The sequence below is a fragment of the Schistocerca americana genome, chromosome 3 (assembly GCF_021461395.2).
Source record: "Schistocerca americana isolate TAMUIC-IGC-003095 chromosome 3, iqSchAmer2.1, whole genome shotgun sequence".
NCBI classification, from domain to species: domain Eukaryota; kingdom Metazoa; phylum Arthropoda; class Insecta; order Orthoptera; family Acrididae; genus Schistocerca; species Schistocerca americana.
The window spans coordinates 921,088,646-921,112,420 of NC_060121.1; the positions used below are offsets into that span (position 1 = coordinate 921,088,646).

Here is a 23,775-nt window from a genome sequence, read left to right on the forward strand (position 1 = left end):
TCCAGCAGTAATAATCACAGTTGTACCTAAAGGAAATAATGCTCACAATAAACAAATCTTATTGTACTTTCATACTTTCCTGTCTACTTTTGACAAGTTTTCATACCCAAACTTGAATGTGAGCTTTGTGCAGTAGCTACCATGCAGCCATGTACTATGATCATAAATATAACAGCTTTCTTTGGTTGTTCTGTCTTTGAAGTGACTTGTTTTTTTGTGCTATTGTAAAGAACATATTAAGTGAAAAAATTGCATTTCCTGAATATTACGTATTATTATTATTATTATTATTACTATTATCATTAATGTTAATTGTTTTTGTGCCCAAAAGAAACAGTTTGTAGTACTTCTTCTTTGTGATATTGAGCTGCCTGTCTTGTCCTACATCCATGAAAATTTATAACCATAATGGTATGTGCACACATTAGTTAATGAGAAAGAAATTATAAAAACATCTTATTTGGAACATAAAATTTCCAATGCACTCTTTTACTGTTGCACTAGAGAATAGATTTATTCACTTTAAACTCTTTGTTCTCCAGTGTTACTGAGCTTACTTTGCTTGTAGTGATAGTTAACTTAAAATCCATCCCAACATTTTTGTTTCAATATTACAAAAGGATAGTTGCTACTCACCATATAGCGAAGATGCTGAGACGCAAAAAGGGAAAACAGAAAGACTGTCGGAAAATTAGCTTTCAGCCAACAAGGCCTTTTGTGAAAAATTGACAAAACACACACACACACACACACACACACGCACACACACACACACACACACACACATGACCACAGTCTCTGACAACTGGAGCCAGCTGCCAGAGACTGTGGTCGTGTGTGTGTGAGTTGCATGTGCGTGAGTGTGAGAGTGTGTATGTGTGCGCGTGTTATATATTTTTGATGAAGGCCTTGTTGGCCAAAAGCTAACTTTCTGATAGTTTTTTTGTTGTGCCTTTCTGCAACTCAGCATCTCCGCTATATAGTGGGTAGCAACTATGCTTTTCATAATATTGTAACATTCCATTCTGGATTTTCCATTGTCCATTGTTTTTGTTAGGTTGATGAAGTTATGGAAAAGAGTTTATATTAAGTTTAACTTCTTTAATTTGACTTTGAATGCTATAATATGAAATGTAACCATAATTAACTTACACTTAATTTTTAATGTTGATATTTACAAGCCTACTGTCTTCTTTTCAGTGAACGTATGTGTAAAAACTATTGTAACAAAAATATATATTCTTATTTGCATTAATGTGAATGCCATGTCATGAGTGTGTTTGCTTGGATAAATAAATAAATAAATTAATTAATTAATTAATTAAATAACTAACAACCCCTTTCTGACTTTCAGTGTATACTTCTTATCTTTTTGTTATTTTCTCAGTTAAAGTCCAAGTCCCCTTATGAACAGGCATTTTTGACATATACATCTGGAATCAACACCTTTTCTAACTATTTCTCAATATCTGCTTATTTCTTGTATGGCCTCTACCCACTTATCATTTTCAGTTTATCTGCAACAATTCTGTTTTTGCACTTTTACATCTGTTGCAGCTTTCCTTCTGAAACAGCTTATAGCTTTAGTTCTTTCTTCGTCCATCGTATTTTTAATTTTTATTCTTATAGCCTGAGTATCTGTGAAGCCTTCCCTGAAAATGTCATATCCTCGCACTACATGTTTGTAGTTTTTCATGTAACTCCAATTGCTTTAGACAGTATTGTATTCTGTTTTACTTTTATTATAATATCCTCATGAACCAGGGATCTAGAGCCTCAGGGAAATGTATCTATTGGTCTTTAGTTGCACTTCAAATTTTTGCTTTCAAGTATTTCGTATCATTGCAAGGGCATGAAATGAGTGAGTTACATACACCTGGCCAGGTTTTGCTGTTGGAAATTTAATTTTCTAAAACTCTTTTTAACTACAGGTCTAATGTACCTGCTTATGCCTTATAGTGTATTTTTAGTCATATTGCACTGTGATTTTAAAGACTGTTTGTGTGTGTGTGTGTGTGTGTGTGTGTGTGTGTGTGTGTGTGTGTGTGTGTGTGCGCGCGCGCGCGCACGTGCATGCGCGTGCGCATGTGGGGGGGGGGGGGGGGTTCAAATGTATGTACACGCATGTGTGCCTGTGTATGACAGAATGAACTTATTCAAGATCCTACTTGTCTCTTTTTACTTTCCTGTTGTTTATATTTCCTAATAGAATTGCACCGTTTACTCTTAAATCACATAGCATTCCATTCTGTTTAAGTTATTATACTGATGGAAATGAAAAATGGCATACAATGAAGCAACAACCTGATGTTTATAAAACTATGTGAAGATGTTCATCCCATAATGGCTATTAAGTGATTAAGCTTTCATTATGTTCAGAACAGTTGTCAATTACCTATATCAGTAGGACATGCAATTCTCACGGGTATGAGTATGCTCTTGTATTCATAATGGCAAGGAGCGAACAGTCTCTGAATGCTGTCTTAAGGAATTTTTTGCCATGCCTGGAACACATGCTGTGTCAGATTGCTGATATCAGAGTACTCATGTATGTATTCCCATCACATTCCCAACCTACTCTACAAGTGACAAATCAGGGGACTATGGAAGGCAATGAAGGATCAGTACATTCCTCAAGGTGTCTTTGTTCTGAACTGATCTGCAGTGTGGGGGCTTTCATATCCTGTTGGAATGTGCCATTTGCTACCCGGGTCAAGAAGGTTATGTTGACAAGTGTTAACCATTCTTATCACAGACTGGCTCTTGTTTCAACATTTACCAAATAAGTCTTGCAGTCTTGTTCATCTGCTTCCTGGACTATGATTCCAGGAGCTGTATAGGTATGGGGCTTGAGGATTGTGGCTTCCTGTGACCTTTCACTAACTGGCCTATGGACATGTTGGGATTAATCTGACCACCACTAACCGAACCAAGACTCATCACTGAACACCATACCCGTTGACTACAGCTTTGCACCACGCATGTGGCTGTTGTCTGTCATATTATGGCAGTAGTAAACTAAATGTAGCAACTCAAAATCTCAACTCAGTTTCCACTAATCTGTTTGTAACCTCCACTGGGATTTCTGCTGTTGTTATCTAGATATTTGTCAGAGCCAGTCGAACAATCCTACAATCTTCTCATGGTGAAGTCCCTCTGGAATAATCTGTGCCTACTAGTTTTACCATCCTGTCACATAAAACTCCGTCATCACCACTTGGTCTGCAGTCATTGGACTACAGCCAACTGTCTGTGTGATCTATTCATTTGATGCTCCCACATCACTCATGTCAATGACTGACCTTTCTGAAACTCCAAAAGACAGTGATAAGCTGCATGTTCATGTCCCATAAGCGTGCTGTGCTGTGATATCCATATGAAAATTTCCAATAACCTTAGAAACACACAGCTCCATCTTAAGCATACACCATTCATCATTTGGAATGGCTTTCTCATACACCATTCATCATTTGGAATGGCTTTCTTCTGTACCGAAAATAAGCAAATGTAAGGATACTTGAGTATCAGTTTGGTAGAATTTGGTCAAGAAGTTCATGGTGTAACACTTTCCGTTTCCATCAGTGTACGTTTTTATTCTTCAACTGGCTGCAGTAGGTCCTTAAATTTTGTATATGCCCTCTTTATTTTACCATCATATGCTTGTGGTGGTGAATTAAACATATATAAAGATTTGGCTAACTGCTTGCTGAGAATGATTGGTTCCATCAGTCACCCTATGAGTAACACAAGCTACGTGTATCTGGGAATGGGCTGCAAGGAGGACAAATAATATAAATACTCTCCACTTTAGAGTGTGTGGCCACTTGTGGTATATGAATACAATGGATTTGTGTGCTTGCATGCTGCTGATTTGTTACATCAAATGTCACAGTGATTGTGTTATGATACCAAGAACTTTGTGGCAATATGACCAAAACAGAAATGAGAGGTTTATATAGGATGAGGGTAGTAACATATAAGCAAAAGGGGATGAAAACATGAGGAAAGAAAAGAATCATAATGGAATTTAAAAAATTTGGTGGGCACTAAAAGTTCCATCTGGTCGGTTTTTTAATTTGCCCCTCAAAATTTGCTTTACATTTTTTGCAGATTCTGATGACCTGCATGTTTATACTTGTTCATTCTCATACATTTTTGGATGGTTGTGGTGTAATTGTAGAATGCTGGACAGTGTTTTGTTTGTGAGCTGTTAAGTAACGAGTGTTCTTGTCAGTTTTGCTTCTAATGATGAAAATTGTGTTAGACTTCATTCATCATTCATTCATTCATTCATAAATTGTGTTTCACAAATCCCATCATGAAGAAGAACCTTCAGGAAACGGATCAAGGTATACATTAACAGGCACACGCAGCCACTGCAGTCAACTTCTGTAAAGTATGCTACAATAAATTGTGACTAGTGCTAATCTACCCTTACTGATAATTACAGGAATTACTTCTAGATTAATTTATATATATTTATGATAAATGCGGCTTAAATACACTGCTCTCTTCTTATAGACAGTGTTTCAAAATGGTTCATTCACTTACACAAGACCATATCTTCTACATGAATGCAGATAACAACTTGGGGTGAATTTTAACTTGTGCATCAAAACTAAAACTTTAGCTTGACCTTCAGTTTAAAGTTGCTGGTTCATGAGGTAGCTGTTAGCTCCCTAGTGCAGCTAGCTCTCTCACTTGCTTATTAATTGTCCAACATGTGTCAAACTGAGATGGTGCTAACACAGCAACAAAAGGCATTTTGAATTCTCTGTTTCTGTTGAAGTGATTCAGCTCCAAATGTGTTGCACAATTTTACTTGAGATTATGGCACTACACCTCCTGCAACTGAAAGCATTCAATGGTGGCACCAGCAGTTTCAGGACACTGGTTGTTTATGTGCTGATTTAGGGCATGTGCACTTGATGAAGTTGTGCACATAGTCCATAGGAGTCTACTTCTCATACTGGCTGAGAGTTAGCCCTTCCTGAAGTGTCCGTCTGGTATATTTTGTAACTGAATTGCTCTTGTTATACAAAAGGCCTTGGGCTGCGGTGTTAACACTGTGTACACTCATTACATATTGGATAATGAACAAGTGAGCAAGATAGCTCCACCAGGGAGATCCTATACTGGCAGCCACCTGAACTGCCTGTTTTCAACTGCAGTCAAGGCAAACTTTCAGTTTTGATGTGTAAGTTAAAATGTGTGGCAAGTTTTCTTCATTTGTGTTGAAAATATAGTTCTGTGAAGTTTCTACTGTTTTTATTTACTACTTCATTTCAAGCACTTAATTAAATTTTTGAAACCAATGTATCTGTCTATTTGCTAGAACAGTTATATACATTTATTACTAACATTAGTGCTAGCCAGAATTTACATCCAAGTGTCTAATTATTCTGAAAAAATATGAAATCAGTGGCCAATAAGGTGCTCTTTTTAAATATCTGGGGATTTGCATCTTTCCCCCATACATGTTTTGAGGGTGTGCTGTCTGAGACCTTGTAAATATTTAGAAAAAGTTGTATTTGTTTACCACCAAGAGCTGCTGGTAAAATAAATCTTTATTTGGTATCTGTGTCATTTGAAATAATCATGATGCACCGCTATCATCAGTTATCCAGGATGAGTGTTTTTTTTGTTATTATTATTATTATTATTATTATTATTATCGGTGCTGCAATGAGAGTGATACCATATTTGCTGCTGTAAGACTTTTATGTTGCCAGATAAAGACTTCAGCCAAAACTGGTAGCAAATAAAGGTTTGTTTTATCAGCAGCTCATCATCATACATCGTTTCTCCCTTATTTCTGCCAGCAACCTCTTGTAAACTTTAGCACTAGAATATAAAACTCATTTCTGAACCATAGACAAGGATGCAAAGTTGATGTGGAAATTATTTTTACTTCTTGTATTGTAGTTGTGAACCTCACAGTTCAAAATGGTTCAAATGGCTCTAAGCACTATGGGACTTAACATCTGAGGTCATCAGTCTCCTAGACTTAGAACTACTTACACCTAACTAACCTAAGGACATCACACACATCCATGCCCGAGGCAGGATTGAAACCTGCTATGAACCTCACAGTTCATCCTACATTCACTTGTATTAACCACTTATACTATTAGGCAGTAAATGTGTTGGCAGGAATGAGTAACAATCCCAGGGTCCATAAAGATGCATCTGCAAGATGTCCAGTTATTCTTTCTTCATCCTGCTGTAGAACAATTTTTTTTCAGCTATATCTGCATTGCCCCAGAAGGTTATACCATAGAACAGTACTGTACTGCAAGTCAATACGATGAGAAAGATTTCCTAGTTCAAAGCAGGCAGAAATGAGTGTTTTGCTTGTTTCTCACGTGAATGCCTAGGAATTTCGCACAATAAAAGATGTGGATTGTTTGAAAATAATGTGTAATCTAAAGCCATAGAAAGTAGTTCTGTGTATACACTGAAGTGAGAAAAGTCATGGGATAGCAATATACAGATGTACATAAGGTTGTAGTATTGTGTACAAAGGTATAAAAGGGCAGTGCATTGGCAGAGCTGTCATTTGTAGCCAGGTGTTTCATGTGAAAAGGTTTCCAAAGTGGTTATGATTGCTCAACAGACTTTGAATGTAGAATGGTATTTGGAGCTAGAAGCATGGGACATTCCATCATGGAATTCATTAGGAAATTCAGTATTCTGAGATCCACAGTGTCAAAGTGTGTCAAGAATACAAAATTTCTAGCATTACTTCTAACCACAGACATCAAAATGGCCAACAGCCTTCACTTCATGACCAAGAGCAATGGCATTTGCATAGAGTTGACAGTGCTAACATACAAGCAACACTGTGTAAAGTAACTGCAGAAATCAATATGGGATATATGATGAATGTATCCATTAGGTCAGTGCAGCAAAATTTGGTGTTAATGGACGGTGGCAGCAGATGACCAACAGCAGTGCTTTGCTAACAACACGACATCGCCTGTAGTGCTGCTTGTAGGCTCATGACCATATCGGTTGGACCTTAGGTGACTAGAAAACTGTGGCCTAGTCAGATGAATCCTGATTTCAGTTGTTAAGAGCTGATGGTAGGGCTCTAGTGTGGCACAGACCCCACGAGGCCATGGGCCAAAGTTGTTAACAAGGCACTGTGCAAGCTGATTGTGGCTTCATAGTGGTGTGGACTGCATTCACATAGTTTGACTGGGTCCTGTGATCCATTTTAACTGATCATTGCCTGAAAATGGCTATGTTCAGCTTCTTGGAGACCATTTGCAGCTATTCATGTACTTCACGTTCCCAAACAGCAATGGCATTTTTATGGATGAGTATGCATCATGTCACTGTGCCACAATTGTTCACAATTGGTTTGAAGAACTTTCTAGACAACTCAAGCGAATTATTTAGCAACCCAGATTGCTCACCATGAATCCCATGGAATGTTTATTGGACATAATCGAGTGGCGAGTTCATGCACAAAATCCTGCACTGGTAACACTTTCACAGCTATGGGCAGCTGTAGAGGCAGCAAGGCTCAGTATCTCTGCAGGGGACTTCCAACATCTTGTTGAGTCCATGCCATGTCAATGTGCTGCACTACGCCAGGCAAAAGGAAGTCCCATACAATATTAGGTGGTATCTCATGGTATCTCATTGTGTAAATTTCAGAGTGAGGAGTTGGTCACATTTCTTACCTTGTAACCTTTTTTAACATTGTTTTCTCTTTAAATTTTTGTCACCTTCTACAACTTTTAGATCTTTTAGAGAGAATAAAAGTTATTTACTTTTCTTGCCAAGTTTCTGTATTCATGTTTCTTCATTTAAATTTTGGAATGCTCCAATGATGAAAGTAGATAAAATCTAACCTGAGGGGCATCTGAAATTTGTGATAGATTGTTCCTTTTTGATTTTTTTGAGGGTTTATGTTTTGTGCAACTGTTATTAGTGTCAAATATCCCACATCACTGGAACATCATTTAGGCTAGCCTGTTGTTCATATAGGGATACTGAAGTTAATCATTTCTCTTTATGTGTCTGCAGCTGCTAAAGCTAAATCTAAAGCAAAATTGTCATTATGTATTTGTGAATTAGCTTCATCATGCTCAAGACTGGTAGTGTGAATTTAAACATATCAAAAGCATGTAGCACCTACATGGAGATCATACTTGCTGTTCTACTCATGGGTATTTTATTTTTCCATCCAGCCAGAATTGTTCATTGACACTGCAGATGGAAAATTCCTGTAAAATTTATTTGCCTCTACTGCATCCTAGACTGAGCTTCTGTTAACCCTTCACTCTCTGATCCAGACCCTACTCTTCTTTGCATTTCTTCAAGTAATTTCTTATATATACTGTAACTACTCTCATTTTTTTGCTCCAGCCAGTTTTGTCATATGTTTTGTTCATATTACCATTTCCAAAATGATTTTCAGATTATTTTAATTGATTCGGCTATGGGTTCTTGGTGAAACATTGCATTTTTTAACAACTAGATGATACATTCTTTTGCCTTGTTTCACAGACTTTATTATTATTGTATAGGTTTGGTGTTACATGCTCATTGTCTAGTACACAGCTGATCCCAAAGCTAGGAACCAAGTGAAGGTAAATCATCAGCTTCTTAATCTATCAGTTCTGACTTCGACTAGAAAAGTTATCTGTGTTGTCAATTTTGACACGATTACATATATATTGTACACAACTTGTTAGGACAGCATTTAGAATGATTATGAATAAACATATATTGGAGTAGAGCAATGTGCACAGGATTGGGAGTTTGTGTCATTATCAATTTATGAATAAAGGCACCAAGTTTCTTCTCCGATGCAGAGGTTGTCTAAAAGGGCTGAATAATTGTAATGAGTTTGCTAATTCATTAGCAAATGTGATGATACACACACCTTTTCTTATTTTTTAATATTCCTAACCGAGTGAGCTTTGCACAGTTCCAGTCTATGTGTAGAACTTCTACATATATTATGTACTTGTGGTTTTTGTCTAAGCAAAATTCAAGAAAGGATGAATCTGGCTTCTTTATCTCCTGCTTCGTTGGTGTTCTCTGGGTCTAGTGCAGATAGACCTCCCAGTCTGTTCAGTCTTGGCAGATGATCTTAGAAACCCCATTTTTCGAAACAGCTGATTGTTAACCTTTTCAATTGAAGAAACATCTACCTGATCTCTGTGGGACATAGGAAAACACAAACCCCATTGCCTTTAAAACAATGCTTATTCATTTTGAAATTTTGCCTATAGAGGATAAACTACACTATTTTGTTTTTGATCTATGTTTATTGTACGCTAAGTAATCAGATGGTGTGGCAATGGGCTCACCCTTATCCCATTGCTGGCAAAAATGTTCATGGATAAGTGGGAGACTGATTTTCTTGGTTGGCAGCCCTGCAGCCAAGCGACTAGCGCGAGGTTTGGTGTTCTCGTAAAGATAAGTTATTTTAGATTATAAAACACATAGATTAGTACTGATTACGTGGTAAATAAGTGTATTAGTGTGCCGTTTAAGTGTACCATTAAAGGTTTCATTTCTCATTACGTAATATAGCAGAAAACGCGAAAAGACCGTACAGTCGTATTTTCTGTTTACGTTCTGCTGCAGCAAATCTATAGAATTTCGTTTAGTTGTTCCTTGCTCTCTCCAGCAATTTAACTTAGCGTACCTCTTCATTATTTAACTAGCATTTCCGGAAAGTAGCGTAAAGTTTAACTTGTTGTTTCAGAAACTTTGCACTTTTGTTTTTGTTTACACACAGTTGCGTATAGGCCAAATTTGTGTAACCATATTTTCGTGTTTATCTGTAATTTAACTGACTTATTCTTAATAAATTATTACGTTTATCATGAGTGAAAAGTGCTTGACTTGCCGTAGAATTGTTAGGTCGGGGCTTTGGTGTGATGGGTGCTGTAGTTTTTTCCATGTGGGTGACTGTAGTGGCGTGGGAATAGGGGAAGTAAATGAGACTCATCAGTGGTTTTGTAGGATTTGTAGTAGAGATAGGAAGATACTGGAACAGGAGGGGAAAATTGCTGCCCTTCAGGCTGAGTTAGACAAGGCCAGGGGAGATCTTGACAGGTTAAGGAGGGAGAAGGGTAAAGAGAGGTGGGAAGTGGCAACAGGCAACAGGAGGAACAGGCCTAGAACTTTGTCTGACAGCTTTATGGTGAATGTGGAAAATAGATTTGACCTGTTGCTTCAGTTAGAAGCTGGTGAGCCTCAAGCAGTTACAGGTGTAGACAGGGCACAACAAACTTTCAGCAGCAAATTGAAAAGTAAGAATGTAGGGAAATCAGTAAAGAGAAAGAAAGTGTTGTTGTTAGGTAGTTCCCATGGAAGAGGTGTTGGCCAACTCTTGCAGGATGAACTAGGATCAGAATACCAGGTCACCAATTTTTTTAAACCTAGTGCTGGTCTGGAGCAGGTGACAGAGGATTTAGGATCACTTTGCAAAGATTTCACTAAGGAAGACACCGTGGTTATAGTGGGTGGGGCAGGTAACAGTATTGACAGAGATCCTGGGTACAGCGTAGAGTGTGACCTGGCGTAGATTGCATCAGCATCGAGGCATACCAGTGTTGAGTTTGTATCTGTTCTTGGGCGCCATGACCGACCTCATTTGAACTCTTCTGTCAAGAGAGTTAATTTGGAGCTGGAACGGCTGCTCATGTCGGGTGCGGGGTCACACATTGGTGTGGTTCATGTTGATTCTGTCAGTAGGTGGGATTATACTAGGCATGGCCTTCACCTCAACAGGAAGGGGAAGGGTAAATTGGCTGGGGAAATAGCAGGAAAGTTAAAGGGGGGAGGCACTGTCATGAGTGGTAAAATACCAGTGGTTATAGGATTCAGAAAAGACCCTTTTTTAGGGTAGGGAGGACAGAAAGAAAACAAATTTTAAGAGAGGTTAGAACTGAGACAAACCTTCAGTTTGAGAAAGAAATCAAAAAACATAATTCCAGCTTATTACATCAACATAAACAGCCATTGGTTAAGAATTTTCAACTGTCAGCAGATATTTTAACTCCATCCAATTTTAAGTCAGTCAATGTGAAATGTCAGCTATCTTTATTGCATCAAAATATTCGAGGACTGAGAAATAAAATTAATGAATTAACTATCTGCATAGATGAATTAGAGTCTTCAAACCCAGCTGACATAATCTGCCTCTCTGAACATCATGTGACCACTGGTATAGAACTTTTAAGTGTTACAGGGTTTAGGTTAGCATCTCACTATTGTAGATCAGAAATGGAGAAAGGAGGAGTTGCCACATTCATCAGGAACTGTCATAAATTTAAGAACATAGACATTCATAAATTTTGCCTAGAACAGCATATGGAAGCATGTGCAACAGAATTAGAATTTCACAAAAAATCTTTCATAATATTAAGTGTATATCGAGCACCTGCAGGTAACTTTAATCTGTTTGTAAACCACCTTGAAGCTGTACTGGCCCATTTAACAACCAAAAACAAAGAAATAGTGGTTGCTGGTGATTTCAATGTAGATTTCCTTAAAGACTCTCCCAATAAGAACCTATTTGAGTTAGTAACACTATCATTCAACTTAATTCCCACAGTAAAGTTCCCCACTAGGATAACCACTTGCTCACAAACAGCCATTGATAATATCTTTATAGAAAAGTCAAATGAACAAAATTATATTACAAAACCAATAGTCAATGGCCTCTCAGACCATGACATGCAGTTCCTTCTGTTAAATGTTAATACTGAACAAGATATAAAATCTGTTAAATCTGAGCTCAAGAGGGTAATCAGTAAGCCAAAAATTGATTATTTTAGGACACTCCTCAGAGACATTCACTGGACTGATGTTTACAGTGCTCATGGCATGAATGAAAAATATAACATTTTTGCTAATAAAGTGCTTACCTTATTTGAACACTGCTTTCCCCCAAAACTTACCAAGGTTAGAGCAAAGTCTACAAAGAAGCCATGGATTACTCGAGGAATAGGGGTATCTTGTAAAACAAAAAGAAAACTGTATCTGTCAATCCGAAATATTTCCAATGTTGATGCTATAGCACATTATAAGAAATACTGCAAAATATTAAAGACTGTAATATGGATGTCAAAGCAAATATATTACAAGGAAAAGATAGTCATATCAGATAACAAAATAAAGACAATATGGGATATAGTGAAGGAGGAGACCGGTAGAACCAGACATGAAGAGGAACAAATAGCATTAAGAGTAAATGATGCATTGGTGACAGATGTGTATAGTGTTGCAGAACTTTTTAACAAACATTTTATAACTGTTACTGAAAAGATGGGGTTGTCAGGTTCGGTAGATGCTGCTATGGATTACCTTAGACCAGACATTTCAAGTAACTTCCATAATATGAATTTGACCCTCACTACCCCAACAGAAATAATGTCCATCATAAAATCTTTAAAATCAAAAACATCTAGTGGGTATGATGAAATATCAACAAAGTTAATTAAAGAATGTGATTCTGAGCTAAGTAACATATTAAGCTATCTGTGTAACCAGTCGTTTATCAGTGGAATATTTCCCGAATGGCTGAAATATGCTGAAGTTAAGCCACTGTTTAAGAAGGGAGATAAAGAAATAGCATCAAATTTCCGTCCAATTTCACTGTTGCCAGCATTCTCAAAAATTTTCGAAAAAGTAATGTACAGTCGTCTTTATAACCATCTTATCTCAAATAACATACTGTCAAAGTCACAGTTTGGATTTCTAAAAGGTTCTGATATTGAGAAGGCTATCTACACTTACAGTGAAAATGTACTTAATTCATTAGACAAAAAATTGCAGGCAACTGGTATATTTTGTGATCTGTCAAAGGCATTTGACTGTGTAAATCACAATATCCTTTTAAGTAAACTAGAATATTATAGTGTAACAGGAAATGCTGCAAAATGGTTCAAATCTTATATCTCTGGCAGGAAACAAAGGGTGTTATTAGGAAAGAGACATGTATCAAGCTATCAGGCATCATCCAACTGGGAACTAATTACATGTGGGATCCCACAAGGTTCCATTTTGGGGCCCTTACTTTTTCTTGTGTATATCAATGACCTTTCATCAGTAACATTACCAGATGCCAAGTTTGTTTTGTTTGCTGATGATACAAACATTGCAATAAATAGCAAATCAAGTGTAGTCTTAGAAAGATCAGCCAATAAAATATTTGTAGACATTAATCACTGGTTCCTAGCCAATTCTTTGTCACTAAACTTTGAAAAAACACACTACATGCAGTTCAGAACTTGTAAGGGGTGTCCCAAGAGTATATGTCTAACATATGATGACAAGAAGATAGAAGAAGTGGACGGTGTTAAATTCTTGGGATTACAGCTTGATAATAAATTCAACTGGGAGGAGCACACCACAGAACTGCTGAAGCGTCTTAACAAATCTCTGTTTGCAATGCGAATTTTGTCAGACATAGGGGATATAAAAATGAAAAAGCTGGCATACTATGCTTACTTTCATTCCATAATGTCATATGGGATTATTTTCTGGGGTAATTCATCAAGCCAAGCTAAAGTTTTCCGGGCACAAAAACGTGCAGTAAGAATTATATGTGGTGTGAACTCAAGAACATCCTGCAGAAGCCTGTTTAGGGAACTAGGGATACTAACTACAGCCTCCCAATATATTTATTCCTTAATGAAATTTGTCATTAAAAATATATCACTTTTTCAAACCAATAGCTCAATTCATGGAATCAATACTAGAAATAAGAATAATCTTCACAAGGATTTAAAGTCACTTAGTCTTGTACAAAAAGGTGTGCATTATTCAGGAACACACATTTTCAATAACTTGCCAGCAGCCATAAAAAGCTTAACAACCAATGAAATTCAGTTTAAGAGAAGCCTAAAGGATTTATTGGTGGCCAACTCCTTCTACTCCATTGATGAATTTCTGAGGAAAACCAACTGATTTGTATATAAGTACAACATATCTTCTGCACAATTTCAGTGCAGTAATGTGTTCACTGAAAATTTGTGTGTGTGTGTGTGTGTGTAAGTATAATCTAACTTCTGCACCATTTCAGTGCAGTAATGTGTTCATTGTAAATAAGTATTACAGTAGTTGTATTACATGTTTCTTACCTTATAAATAAATAAAAAACTTTTTTATTTTAAATTCAGTGCAATAGTATTTGTAAAATGACTCTTAGTGTTCATTAAAAAATGACGATCATTCCACTTGGGACCTGTGGAATGGTACATTAGCTTATTTGTTTTAGTTTAAATATTTGTCATGTATTGTTGTTTTTCTGACATGTTCCACATCCTGGAGGACCTCCTCACTACGGATCAATTGGGGAAAAAAAAAAAAAAAAAAAGAGCAAATCACTGGCAAACATGATATGTATTGGTACAGTTTTGTCAATGATGTTATTTTTATGTATTTTTTCACACATCTAGTTCTGAAGGATCAAATTGAGGAGCAAATCTGCATGGTCATGCCATTTGTCAGTACATGAAATTACAACATAAAAGTAATAACAGATAAAAATAAAATGTTTATGAACTCAAAAAAACCTCAACAGAATAGAAGGAGTAACCCACAGGGAAACTCTTCGGTTTGGATTTTGAAAGTGTGTGGATTACTGCTAAGATTATTGAATTCTTGTGGTAGCTTATTGAAAATGGATGCAGCAGTGTACTGCACATCTTTCTGCAAAAGAGTTAAGGAAGTGCAATCTAAATGCAGATCGGATTTCTCCTGAGTATTAACTGAGTGAAAGCTGCTAATTCTTGGGAATAAGTTGATATTGTTAACAAGAAATGACAATAAAGAATATATATATATATATATATATTGAGATGCCAATGTCAAAATATCCAGACTAATGAACAGAGGTCGACAAGAGGGTCATGAACTTTAACAATTTATTGCCCTAACTGCCCATTTCTGAGCCAAAAATATCATTTTAGAATGAGAATAGTTACCGCAAAATATAATACCTTGTGACATAAAGGAAGGAAAATAAGCGAAGTAGACTAATTTTCATGTCGAACGATCACTTACTTCAGATACCATTCGAGTAGTAAAAATGGTAGCATTAAGTCTTTGAAGAAGATCCTGAATGTAGACTTTTCATGAACACCTAGAAATTTGAACTGTTTAGTTTCACTAATCATATGCCCATTCTGTAAAATTAAAACTCTGGGTATTGTTCATTTGTGTGTTAGAAATTGTAAAAACTGAGTCTTACTGTGATTGAGCATTAGTTTATTTTGTACAAGCCATGAACTTATGTTATGAACAGCATTATTTGAAACAGAGCCAATGTTGCACACAACATCCTTTACTACCAAGCTAGTGTCATCAGCAAACAGAAATATTTTAGAATTACCTGTAATACTAGAGGGCATATCATTTATATAAATAAGGAACAGGAGTGATAAATAAGGAACAGGAGTGGCCCCAACACTGATCCCTGGGGCACAACCCCCCTTCTCATTTGACTGTACCCCACATCACAGCCTTTCTCAACACTGTGAGTAACGACATTTTGCTGTCTGTTGTTAAAGTAAGAGGTGAACCAATTGTGAACTACTCCCCAAATTCCGTAATGGTCCAATTTCAACACAATCAAACGCCTTAGGTAACTAAAAAAAATATGCTTTGTGTTCAAAACTTTTTGTTTAATCCATTCAGTGCCTCACAGAGAAAAGACAATATAGCATTTTCAGTTGTTGAACCACCTCTAAAACAGAACTGTACATTTCATAGCAAATTATGTAACATATAATGATCAATTATCCTTACATACACAGTCTTTTCAATAACTTTAGCAAACATCAATGGCATAGAAAGAGGTCTAAAATTGCCTACATTATTCCTTTCTCCCTTTTTATAAAGCGGCTTTACTACTGAGTACTTAAATCGTTCAGGAAACTGACCAATCTTAAAGGAAAAATTACAAATATGGGCAAGTACAGGGCTAACATGTGCACCACAGTACATTAATATTCTGCAAGGCACTCCATCATATCCATGAGAGTCCTTAGTCTTCAATGATTTGATTATTGACTTAATCTCCCCCTTGTCAGTGTCACAGAAGTATTTCAGAAAGGTATTTTCCAAGAGAGATATATGATTCTCTGTAGAAACTAAATTTTTATTTATTTCACCAGCAATGCTCAGAAAGTGATTGTTAAATACTGTACAAATATCTGACTTATCAGTAGCAGAAATATTTTTACTATGAACTGACTTTGTATTGTCAACCTTGTGCTGTTGATCAGACACTTCCTTCATAACTGACAACATGGTTTTAATTTTATCCTGTGAATTTAGCTGCTCTGTTTGTGTACCACATACTCTTTGCCTTAATAATAACATTTTTAACCACCTTACAATACTGTTTGTAATGGGCAACTGTAGCTTGATTGTGACTACTTCTAACATTTTGATATAATTCCTGCTCTGTTCTACATGATATCCCTATCCCACTAGTCAGCCACTCAGGCTGCCTTTTACTGCTAGTACCATGTTTAGAATGTTATAATGGAAAGCAACTCTCAAAGAACATAAGAAATGCGTTAAGGAAAGCTTTATATTTGTCATCTATGTAATCAGCACCATAAACATCATGCTACTCCCATTCCTTAACAAGGTTTAAAAAAGTCTCTATTGCCATTGGATTAGCTTTCCTATATAGTTTGTAATTATAAGTGACATTTGTTTGAGTACAAAAGCTTTTTAATGTAAAATTTGTGCATCGTGGTCTGAAAGGCCAATCACCCTTTTACTAACAGAATGCCAATCGAGTAATGAAGAATGAATAAAAATATTGTCTATGGCTGTGCTACTGTTCACCTGCACCCTATTTGCAAAAAAAAAAAAAAAAAAAAAAAAAACGCGGTCTGCATCATGTCATATGTGTTTAGGAGATCTACCATCCTTTTTCTTGCACTACCATATACAAAATTAATATTGAAGTCACCACATGTAACTAACTTTTGGCACTTCCTATAAAGTGAACAAAGAAACCTCTCTAGCTTGAGCAGAAATGCTCTGAAGTCAGCATTAAGGGACCTGTAAACAACAACAATTACAAGTTTAGTTTTGCTTAATTCAAGTGCCACTGCACTACATTCAAACATGTGTTCAGTGCAGTGCCGTGATACGTCTGTGGGCTCAAATGGAATACTGTTTTTTACGTACATGGCCACTCCCCCACTCCGCAAGGAACTCCTTGAAAAACAGCCAGATAATCTGTATCCTGATAAAGGAAGCCTATGAATTGTCAAATTATTTAAGTGGTGCTCCGATATACCAATAATGTCAGAGTCAACATCTATATGCAGTTCATTAACTTTATCTGTAATACCTCTTATATTTTGATGAAATATACTAATTCCTTCTCTACTTGTATACCAAACCTGCGCTGAAGGTGATTCCTTAGTTGGAAGGACTTCCTTTAAGCAGGTATACGTATCGACTGAATTCAATCTGAAAAGGTGCAGCTCTAACACCAACTACTACAGGAATTTTTCCATGGTATTCTCTGTATGTGGAAAGGTTCCACTTGACAACTCTACAAGTTCTTAGAAATTATGAGTCAGTAACATGAGTCAGTACGGAATTAGGGGGTTCCACCATTAATTTACCAGACATCAGCTTATCATAAATTTAAAATTAACTGGAAAGACACCTTTACTGACATATTCATCCCAGATTTCTTTCAATATCCATCAGCCTACAATGATGCAGCATTCCACTATGTGATCTATCATCACCTTTCCGTTCCCATCTCCCAAGGAGACTAACCAGGAGCTAAATGCATAAAAGCAGTAGCCAGAAATAATGGATTTGAATCCTCACTGATCTCTTTCCCTTCTCTAATCCTCTCCTTTCCACACCTTTTTTTCTCTTCGCTCCCTCCCCCCATCCTCCCGACACTGCACCGGGTGACATTCTCTGCCACTTATAATCCCTGCAAACTCCACCAGGCAGCACTCTTTCCTCTTTCATCACATGTACCTTGCTATCCCTTCCCTTCCCCACTCCACACAGATTGTTAATCCTGTTTGACACTTTTCAGTTTCAGTCTGTTCTGAGCACCCAGAGATAACACTTGTGTGTGTGTGTATGTGTGTGTGTGTGTGTGTGTGTGTGTGTGTCTGTGTGTCTGCAACTCATCATCTTTATGGTGAGTAGCAATTTACCCTTCCCGTAATTGCTGGTATCCCAGACAGGCTTTCCATTGTTTGAATTTGAATCTAACATCATTAAAAAAAATTCTCAATAAAAAAGCTGGAAAAGTATGATAGATCCTTACAGTACACAGTGATAATGTAGACAGACTGAAAAGGAAATGATGTAGTGTGCCTTTTGTAAGTGAAGTTTCAAATTTGATAAACAACATTTTGAAGCCAAAGGATTCACTGTGTTTCTCTATGTGCTACAGACATTAGGCAGATGTTTTTTCAGTTCAAAAGATAAAAAAACCAGCTGTCGTGAAAAGTAGGGTTTCTAAGATCATCTGTCAAGAATGTCAGTCCTGCTGTATTGGATGGACTGGGAGGTCCATTTGTACTAGACCCAGAGAACACCATTGGAGCTAGAGAGTAAAGAAGCCAGATTCATCTTTTGCTGAACATTGCTTGAACAAAAACCGCGAATGCATAATAGATGTAAAAGTCCTACACATAGAGGGAATGGTGAAAAGCCCGCTCAGTTATAAATACTAGAATTTAAGAAACAGATGTGTGTATCCCCAAATTTACTATTGAATGAAAAAACTCAGTTCAATTACTCACCCCTTTTACACAATGTTACAACCTCTACACAAGAGAAGAACCTAGATACCTTCATTCATAAACAGATAATGACAGAAATTTCCATTCCTTTGCAAAAACTATGTGTTTATTCATGATTAGTGTAACCGAGCGAGGTGGCGCAGTGGTTAGCACACTGGACTCGCATTCGGGAGGACGACGGTTCAATCCTGCGTCCGGCCATCCTGATTTAGGTTTTCCGTGATTTCCCTGAATCGCTCCAGGCAAATGCGGGGATGGTTCCTCTGAAAGGGCACGGCCGACTTCCTTCCCCGTCCTTCCCTAATCCGATGAGACCGATAACCTCGATGTTTAGTGTCTTCCTCCAAACAATCCAATCCAATCCATGATTACTGTAAATGCTGTTCTAATGAATTTTGTATAAGATGTATGTAACCATGTGAAAATTGTCACCAGAGATAATTTTGAAACACGTTTCTTGTTGTGGCCATTTTCACAGCAACTGTATATAAATTGCAGTTGTTTCAAAGAAAATGCCTTTTGCATGATGCGCATCGAAATTTTTATTTTTATTTATGCACTCAGACACGTTTTGCCTTTTTTACAAGGCATCTTCAGTGGGTGTCCTGAAATATTACGATTTGTCCTTTTTACACATAGGTTTCTTTGAAACAACTGCAATTTATAATTTTTAAAGTTTAAATCGGAACTGATAGATTAAGAAGTTGATGTGTTTGTCTTTGCTTAGTTCCTATCTTTAGGACCAGCTGTATACTATAAAATCAGCTTATAACCCAAAACATAGGTCACATAATAATAATAAAGTTTGTGAAATTGGCTCAAGAAATATTTTGTTTATGCGTTGAACTCGTACTCTTCTATCTTCACCATATTTAATATCTTCTGCTAGCAATCCATTATGCCTTCCTGAGTTACTCTTCTTATATGTTCCATATTTGTCCTATTTTACTATTGGTTTCTCAGTAATCAGTCAGACAGATTCCTACATTTAGAAGATTTACCTTGCACCAGTACTCTGACTGACTGGCTCTACACATTGCATCTCCTCATATTTTTCTAATCCTATATAATTTTTGTATCCATTTTAGGAGGAAATAACATGAGGCAACAAAATTTCAGCATTATTTTGGGATAGATATCAAGTGACTGTGCAGCTATCACTTTGTATGGTTATTTGTGCAATTTCCTCATAATTATTGTTACGGATTTAGTAGAAAACAGCACGTCTATGGTATCTCTATAAGCTGACTTGATAATTTTATATGGCTTGAGTCTTTAATCATGTCTGCGTTGTAGAAATAATTTACTTTTATTTTCCATAGTTACTTTTGCTAGCTCGTATTTATTTCATTCCTTATTTGCATGCATTTGTTTATAAATTCACACTTTCCACAAACACACACACACACACACACACACACACACACACACACACACATACACACACAGAGAGATATATACAAGGGGCAGTCAAATGAAAATGAGACAGACGATATAAAATGGCTCTGAGCACTATGCGACTTAACTTCTGAGGTCATCAGTCGCCTAGAACTTAGAACTAATTAAACCTAACGAACCTAAGGACATCACACACATCCATGCCCGAGGCAGGATTCGAACCTGCGACCGTAGCAGTCGCTCGGCTCCAGACTGTAGCGCCTAGAACCGCACGGCCACTCCTGCCGGCACAGACGATATAATAAGCATGGTGTGGACACATTGGTAAAGTAGTTGCGTGTGTGTGTAGAAGTGCCATTTGTCTGTTAGATGTACCCAAGATGAGGTCAGCAAGTCATGTGTGCGTCATACTTCACTGTGGAGGCTGGTAAAGAGGAACAGGGAGATGTGCAGTTTTTGACTGTGGAAGGAGTGTCAGGAAATGAAATTCGTTCCTGAATGCGTGCTGTGCATGCCAAACACAGTATATCGCATGCACATGTGTTTCTATTGAATAAATGATTGTGAGAAGGTTGGGTGCCACTGAAAGATAGCAGTTAATCAGGACAGGCTCATCTAGTCATTACCCCTTCTGTCATTGCTGCGGTGGATGTTGCCATCAGAATCAGCTGATGATCGATGGTGAAAGACATTCAGCTCATGTTGGGCATCAATCACAGTACTGCTCATGCCATCATGACAGAGCAGTCGAAGTTCTGGGAAACCTGTGTGCGGTGGATTCACCACAGCCTGATGGAGGAGCAGAAGTTGAAAGGAATGTTGATGTCACTGCAAGCACCAGTAATGGCATCACAATGAAGGATATTATTTCCTGTCATGCAGTCACAGGATATGGGACATGTTGTCATCATTTTTAACTGGAGAACAAGTGTCAGAGCCAACAGTGAAAGCACATGGGTTCAATCCCATCAAAATACTCTGAAGCCATGGATGCCAACTTTGGGAAAGTCATGATGACCTCTTTATTTGACTTTTGGGAACACCGCATCACAGTTAATGCTCAGTAATATGTGGACACTTTGCAAAAATTGAAGTGTGCCATCAATTCCAAACACCCAGGAATATTGGTACATGACATCATTCTGTTGAAGGATAATGTCCGCTCACATGTTGTCAAAGTTGTTTCGACTACACTATAGAAGTTCCACTGGGAAGCCCTTATACATCCTCTATACAGTTCCTATCTTTCCCCATGCAATTTCCATATGTTTGGATCCCTGAAGAAAGACATTGTTGACCATTGATTTGTTTCAGACGAAGAGGTACGGGCCTGGGTACAATCGTGGTCCTGTAGGCAACCACAAACATTTTTCCATGAAAGTATTGGCCATGTTGTCTCACAGTGGGATAAATTTATTAACAGCTGTGGGGATTAATTTTGAAATAATAAACAATTTACTTACCTTTTTTTACATCTGACTCATTTTCATTTGCCTGCCCCTCGTACATTGATGGATGCCTTCTTTAAAATGCTGTTTGTGCCATCTTTTTAGCATACTTTATCAATTTGTGTAGCTTACTTAAAAAAATCCAGATAAACAAAGAATTGTGTTCCTACTTTCTAAGCAAATATAGATAAATAATATTCTGAGAGATTTGCATGTAAAATGCTTTTACATGTTACGTTATTTTGAAGGACGGAATTTGTCCAGAAAGTGCTTTTGCAGAGGTTGTGGTATGTGGCTGGTAGTGGTGAGAGGAATGGTGCTAATGGATTTAATTATTATTAGTATATAACAAAAATAAACTTGATTGCATCTAGATTTTAAGAGAGGAACCTAAATGTTGTTATTCATTTTCTGTCATTGCAGTTTCATGTTCAACAGAGTCTACAATTTGGATGAAAGAATCACTGGATATATTAAATGCTTCAGAAAGGACAATAGAATGTTGGTCACTACAAAAGGATACTGGAGATAACAGAGAAATTGGAAATGGAAGTGATGAATTTTCATTCCAACAATCAAGCAGCACTAGTGAACAACATTTTCATCAGAAAAATAGGTTCAAGAGTTATCAAGATACACTTCAACAAGATGAGCAAGAACATTTTGTCATCTTGGAAGCAAACACTCTTGTGCATGCACCACAATACACTGCTCAGAACTCCAACAACCAGGACTATCAGGAATCATTTGAGTGTTCTCAGTGTAATTCAAAGTTTCAGTCACATTTGAGTTTATCTGAGCATCGTTGTTCTGATGGTGGGAAAGTTTCAAAAGAAATGCAATCCTTATGGTACCGTTGTCACCAGTGCAATAGATCCTATGCATTGAAAGGAAGCCTTGCAAGACACTTAAAATTTGAATGTGGTAGAGATCCACAGTTTGAATGCTCTTTTTGTCACCGAAGAACAAAACGAAAAAGCTCACTTGTGCAGCATATGTTTGTTAAACATGGGGTTCGTTTTTCAATTGATAAATCTTTGGAAAATCTGTAATAAATATGTTACTTCATACCATTTGTTATAACTCTAACTTCTTATTAATCAGATACATATTACTTATGGAATGAATACTGATACCGTTATGAAAATATCATGTTTTAAGAGATAATATAATTATTAGTTTTACATATGAATGCTGAAAATTACATGCTAAATAGATCATGTGAGTGAATTAATATGGTTAACCTAGAAAAATGCATGATGACACAGAGCTGTCTTGTAAATTATTTATCCACAACCATCTCCACAGTGGAAAATTTTTTACAGTTGCAACATAACATGTCATTCATGTCTTCAGATATGAATGAATAACATGATCAAGTCAAAAACATAAGAAACATTTGACAAAGGTATTCGGTACTACAGCAATGGCTTAATCAGTGAGAAGTGAAATATTCACTTCTTGTTGACTTACGCCATTGCTATACTACTGAATGACATCTCATTTTGCCACTGTAAAAAAATTTGCCACTATGGAGATGGTCTATGACTGAAACTGATTGTGAACAAATAATGTACAAGACAGCACTGTGTCTTAAACATTTTTCTAAATGTATTGATACTGTTAACAGTTGCTAAAAAAAAAATATTAATATAGCTGAGGTAGTGACACTAATACATGGCAGCTAAAGTGACAGCAAAATAATATATACAGATACAAAAAAGTATGTTACATCTAAGTGATTTTTTAACTAAATTGTGTACAGTTTTGTTCATTCCAGTAACTACTAGGAATTTCTACCAAATTCAAAATTTCTTGAATGAATAATTCATAATTTTGCTGTGACTCTGTGTTGTTTCCTTTAGTATGTTGCCTTGTGTACTCTGTAACTAATGTTTTGTAATTATGTGACTGATAATATCTCTTAGAGCAGGAATCAGCAAACTTTGGGGATCTGTGACCAGATTCACATACTTACTTAAGCTAATGGGTCGCTTATCACATGAAAGCAATATTCCTAGCACAAAAAGTCAAATCTATAGCACCCGTGAGGTTAATGGTGATGGGGTAAAACAATGATATGAATGGCATCCCTTTCCTGATACACCGTGCCAGCAAATTTTGCCTCAATAGATATAGTTTTT

At 36.9% G+C, this 23,775-nt stretch overlaps 1 protein-coding gene across 1 annotated transcript; it reads left to right on the forward strand.

The window, feature by feature from the left end:
• The first annotated feature begins 9,351 nt into the window (after nucleotides 1-9,351).
• On the forward strand, nucleotides 9,352-22,683 carry LOC124606536 (zinc finger protein 586-like). Its single transcript, XM_047138520.1, has 4 exons — nucleotides 9,352-9,385; nucleotides 19,940-20,016; nucleotides 21,880-21,918; nucleotides 22,006-22,683. Exons 1-4 carry the CDS (start codon nucleotides 9,352-9,354, stop codon nucleotides 22,681-22,683), a joined length of 828 nt encoding a protein of 275 aa, XP_046994476.1.
• The last annotated feature ends 1,092 nt before the right edge of the window (nucleotides 22,684-23,775 follow it).